Source organism: Myxocyprinus asiaticus, chromosome 32 (assembly GCF_019703515.2).
Source record: "Myxocyprinus asiaticus isolate MX2 ecotype Aquarium Trade chromosome 32, UBuf_Myxa_2, whole genome shotgun sequence".
NCBI classification, from domain to species: Eukaryota; Metazoa; Chordata; class Actinopteri; order Cypriniformes; family Catostomidae; genus Myxocyprinus; species Myxocyprinus asiaticus.
The window spans coordinates 43,588,608-43,594,607 of NC_059375.1; the positions used below are offsets into that span (position 1 = coordinate 43,588,608).

The 6,000-nt window shown below is 38.1% G+C and overlaps 1 protein-coding gene across 1 annotated transcript in view; it reads left to right on the top strand.

The window, feature by feature from the left end:
* Nucleotides 1–5,549: 5,549 nt before the first annotated feature.
* Nucleotides 5,550–6,000, top strand: part of LOC127423508 (rho GTPase-activating protein SYDE1) — a 32,100-nt gene continuing 31,649 nt past the window's right edge. The window contains exon 1 of the mRNA XM_051667877.1: nt 5,550–5,781. Within this exon, the coding sequence (XP_051523837.1) occupies nt 5,697–5,781 (85 nt within the window). The 5' untranslated portion in view covers nt 5,550–5,696. The remainder of the gene's footprint in view (nt 5,782–6,000) is intronic.

The following is a 6,000-nucleotide window of genomic DNA, read 5'->3' on the forward strand; positions in this document are numbered from 1 at the left end:
TTTTACTATAGTAAAACTGTAGTAACCATGACTGTAGTAACCATGGTTTTTTGGTGCAAACCATGGTTTTACTATAGTAGTATCAGAGTAAAACTGTAGTAAACATGACTGTAGTAACCATGGTTTTTTGGTGCAAACCATGGTTTTACTATAGTAATATCAGAGTAAAACTGTAGTAACCATGACTGTAGTAACCATGGTTTTTTGGTGCAAACCATGGTTTTACTATAGTAGTATCAGAGTAAAACTGTAGTAAACATGACTGTAGTAACCATGGTTTTTTGGTGCAAACCATGGTTTTACTATAGTAATATCAGAGTAAAACTGTAGTAACCATGACTGTAGTAACCATGGTTTTTTGGTGCAAACCATGGTTTTACTATAGTAGTATCAGAGTAAAACTGTAGTAACCATGACTGTAGTAACCATGGTTTTTTGGTGCAAACCATGGTTTTACTATAGTAGTATCAGAGTAACCATGACTGTAGTAACCATGGTTTTTTGGTGCAAACCATGGTTTTACTATAGTAGTATCAGAGTAAAACTGTAGTAACCATGACTGTAGTAACCATGGTTTTTTGGTGCAAACCATGGTTTTACTATAGTAGTATCAGAGTAAAACTGTAGTAACCATGACTGTAGTAACCATGGTTTTTTGGTGCAAACCATGGTTTTACTATAGTAGTATCAGAGTAAAACTGTAGTAACCATGACTGTAGTAACCATGGTTTTACTATAGTAGTATCAGAGTAACCATGACTGTAGTAACCATGGTTTTTTGGTGCAAACCATGGTTTTACTATAGTAGTATCAGAGTAAAACTGTAGTAACCATGACCGTAGTAACCATGGTTTTTTGGTGCAAACCATGGTTTTACTATAGTAGTATCAGAGTAAAACTGTAGTAACCATGACTGTAGTAACCATGGTTTTTTGGTGCAAACCATGGTTTTACTATAGTAGTATCAGAGTAAAACTGTAGTAACCATGACTGTAGTAACCATGGTTTTTTGGTGCAAACCATGGTTTTACTATAGTAGTATCAGAGTAAAACTGTAGTAACCATGACTGTAGTAACCATGGTTTTTTGGTGCAAACAATGGTTTTACTATAGTAGTATCAGAGTAAAACTGTAGTAACCATGACTGTAGTAACCATGGTTTTTTGGTGCAAACCATGGTTTTACTATAGTAGTATCAGAGTAACCATGACTGTAGTAACCATGGTTTTTTGGTGCAAACAATGGTTTTACTATAGTAGTATCAGAGTAAAACTGTAGTAACCATGACTGTAGTAACCATGGTTTTTTGGTGCAAACCATGGTTTTACTATAGTAGTATCAGAGTAAAACTGTAGTAACCATGACTGTAGTAACCATGGATTTTTGGTGCAAACCATGGTTTTACTATAGTAGTATCAGAGTAAAACTGTAGTAACCATGACTGTAGTAACCATGGTTTTTTGGTGCAAACCATGGTTTTACTATAGTAGTATCAGAGTAAAACTGTAGTAACCATGACTGTAGTAACCATGGTTTTTTGGTGCAAACCATGGTTTTACTATAGTAATATCAGAGTAAAACTGTAGTAACCATGACTGTAGTAACCATGGTTTTTTGGTGCAAACCATGGTTTTACTATAGTAATATCAGAGTAAAACTGTAGTAACCATGACTGTAGTAACCATGGTTTTTTTGGTGCAAACCATGGTTTTACTATAGTAATATCAGAGTAAAACTGTAGTAACCATGACTGTAGTAACCATGGTTTTTTGGTGCAAACAATGGTTTTACTATAGTAGTATCAGAGTAAAACTGTAGTAACCATGACTGTAGTAACCATGGTTTTTTGGTGCAAACAATGGTTTTACTATAGTAGTATCAGAGTAAAACTGTAGTAACCATGACTGTAGTAACCATGGTTTTTTGGTGCAAACCATGGTTTTACTATAGTAGTATCAGAGTAAAACTGTAGTAACCATGACTGTAGTAACCATGGTTTTTTGGTGCAAACCATGGTTTTACTATAGTAATATCAGAGTAAAACTGTAGTAACCATGACTGTAGTAACCATAGTTTTTTGGTGCAAACCATGGTTTTACTATAGTAATATCAGAGTAAAACTGTAGTAACCATGGTTCACATACCACAAATGAACCATAGTTGTATTACCACAATTTAACCAAGTTTTTCCTGTATTATTACCATAGTTTCACTAAAGTAACTTGTACTACATTACATCATAGTTGTGCAACAAACCTAAAAATAAAATAACAACAGAATGACAAGTTATTCTATGAAACAGCCTTTATTACAGCAGTTACATCATATTTGAAAGAGAATATAAACCATTAGCATAATGTGTAAGAAAGTGTAATATGTGACATACAATGATTCAGAACAATCTATTACATAAATATCGGTGTTGGAGCCATAGCCTAGTGGGCAGTGCTTTCCCAGTCCCATTCCCGCTCTTCTACCCTGTCATTTCCTGTCCATATCTCTACTGTCCTATACAAATAAAGCCTAAAGGTCATAAAATAATCGAAAAATAAATAAATAAATATTGGTAAAGTATTGCAGTGGTAAAACTGATTTCAACTGCTGGTTTAAATATTAAAAAGAGCACCAAGTAATGTAGGTAAAGTAACTAACACATGAGCCAAAACAGATGTTTGCATTCTATTCTCTAAGTATCCTACATAAACAGGTCCCATTAACAGTTTTGTTATAAAAACATTAAAAAAATTTACATAAAGTTTTTTCTCATTGAAAAAGCTTTACATATGCTACAAATTGTATGAACAAGAAATGAACAGCAGTCTTAAGAATGTTTAAAATGATATTCACTCACATGAGATGGAAATTCAGTCATATCAGTGGCCTACATTAAGCGGTTTTACTCTACATATAGTGAGTCACCTCATGGGGGCAGACAAAGGTCAGCCAAATATTGCCCAGTCCATTTTGGTAACCCCCGTTTTCAAAAACATTTGCCTGATGCTGCATCCATGCCAGTAGTTGTCAGTATGAAGTCTAATGGTGCGTTCACATACAACGCGAAGCGAAAGTTTCGCGTGGCGTGATTACATACAAAGTCAATGCAAAGGTGCGAATAGACGCGAATTCGCGAAGGGCGGAGAAAATGAAGCGAATGACGCGACTCGAACACGCGAAATCGCTTCATTCACGTATTCGAGTGAGTTGAAATTTTTCAATTCGAGCGCGAGCGAGAAATTCGCATGACGCGTTGTCGTGAAAGCCTATCTGATGTACTGACGTACTGACGTAGTGACGGATGAAAAAATGGCACCCGGAATTGTATGACACAACGTCATACATGTACAGAGACCGGACGAAGCGGCAGTCATCCAGACGCAGTTCCTGGAGAAGGCGGTGAAATTCACCAAGCTGTATGCGCCTCCGGATGATATCATGCACCCAAACATGATGGTGTTCGGTTTTCCGGCGTATCTGGGACTTCCACAACAGATACAGAGCAGCAATCGTTGTGATATCGGCCATGGTTGATGGCGGAAAGATAAGTTGTCGTAGAAGCCCCTCCTCCTGTCCTTTTCCGGAAGAGAAGGGGGAATACTCGCGGGTTCGCGTTACTCGAGTTTAAACACAAATTTATAATCCAGCGGTCAAAATTGCGCGAGCAATGCAAGGTGAAAATTTTCTTCGCGTTGTATGTGAACGCATCATAAGACTACTGATATATCTGCCAGTAGGTTACAGACCAGCTTTGATTGTTGGTTGTGGTTGGGTTTTATTGACTTTAATCCCATTTTGAATCAGGACCAAAAATGATAAGTATATATACCATATTATCACATGGCTCTCTGGAATACTTGATTCTTATTGGTCAATCACACCATCCAGTGGTCTGATATTTCTCAATAACCACACACCGGAGATCAAGTGATAACAGACTGTTCATATGGGAAGTTTCACAAAAGCTTTAAGTCCAGTGTGTATTTGTGGTTGAACACCATGCCAGCTTCAGTGGCTGTTTCCATGTTGATGAAGGTGAAAAATACAATAAAAGGTATTAGGGCTGCACTGTCTAGCAAATATTTCTTCAACATAAGAAGATGCATGGCTTTTGCTGTTACACACTGTCTCCAGTTTTCATTCATTCTGTCATGTTAAGCACTTTTCCTGCATTCATCAGAAGTAGGCCCCTTGTGTAATATAGTCTGCTAAGTGTTTCTACTTCAAGTGTTCATGTAAACTACATTTCCCATGATTCCTGTTGAATTTCCCCGCTGGACTTCAAGTGTTCATGTAAACTACATTTCCCATGATCCCTGTCGGGGGTTCAAGCCCCAGCACTGCCAAGATGCCACTGTTGGGCCCTTGAGCAAGGCCCTTGACCCTATCTGCTCCAGGGGCGCCGTATCATGGCTGACCCTGCACTCTGACCCCAGCCTAGCTGGGATATGTGAAAAAAAAGAATTTCACTGTATATGTGCAAATGTATAATGTGTGATGAATAAAGAAAATTAATTAATTAAAAAATTAATTAATTAAGTGTTCATGTAAACTACATTTCCCATGATCCCTAGTGTACATGTAAACTACATTTCTCATGATCCCTGTGAAATTCTCTGCTGGACATCAAGTGTACTTGTAAACTACATTTCCCATGATCCCTAGTGTACATGTAAACTACATTTCCCATGATCCCTAGTGTACAGGTAAACTACATTTCCCATGATCCCTAGTGTACATGTAAACTACGTTTCCCATGATCCCTGTTGAATTCTCCACTGGATTTCAAGTGTTCATGTAAACTACATTTCCCATGATTCCTGTTGAATTCTCTGCTGGATTTCAAGCGTTCATGTAAACAACATTTCCCATGATCCCTTTTGAATTCTCTGGGGGATTTCAAGGGTTCATGTAAACTACATTTCCCATGATCCCTAGTGTACATGTAAACTACATTTCCCATGATCCCTGTTGAATTCCCCGCTGGATTTCAAGTGTTCATGTAAACTACATTTCCCATGATTCCTGTTGAATTCTCTGCTGGATTTCAAGCGTTCATGTAAACAACATTTCCCATGATCCCTTTTGAATTCTCTGGGGGATTTCAAGGGTTCATGTAAACTACATTTCCCATGATCCCTAGTGTACATGTAAACTACATTTCCCATGATCCCTGTTGAATTCCCCGCTGGATTTCAAGTGTTCATGTAAACTACATTTCCCATGATTCCTGTTGAATTCTCTGCTGGATTTCAAGCGTTCATGTAAACAACATTTCCCATGATCCCTTTTGAATTCTCTGGGGGATTTCAAGGGTTCATGTAAACTACATTTCCCATGATCCCTAGTGTACATGTAAACTACATTTCCCATGATCCCTGTTGAATTCCCCGCTGGATTTCAAGTGTTCATGTAAACTACATTTCCCATGATTCCTGTTGAATTCCCCGCTGGACTTCAAGTGTTCATGTAAACTACATTTCCCATGATTCCTGTTGAATTCCCCGCTGGATTGCGTGAAAAACTCTCAGCATTGGAATGTTTGGAATGTGTTTCCTGTGTTTGGCATCATGATCACAGACAGACGCGCAGCTCAGCGCTTCAACTCTCTCTCCTTCTGTTTTACTATTTTATTTCCACGGACATCTTGTTCTCCAGTCCCGCAGAAGAGTTTAGTGAGTGCGGACTGAGGACTTTCAGTGATGGCTGAGCCGCTGCTCAGAAGAACCTTCTCCAAACTCCGCGGAAAAGAACGATTCCGCCGCAAAACAGACTCTAAACTCACCGGTGAGACACCAGACTAGACCAGACCTCTATTTAACTGTTGTATTATGTGTGCAATGGCCTTTAAATATTAGTATTGTGTTGCTGAAGTGCAGTCTTGCAACTAATCCTCTGTTTTAAGAAATGAAATGCTGAAAAGCGTTTTATACTGAAATAGTGTAATGTGCATCAATGCACTGATTTAAGTTTAAAATCAGTTTCTGTGTATGGGGAATGTGTATG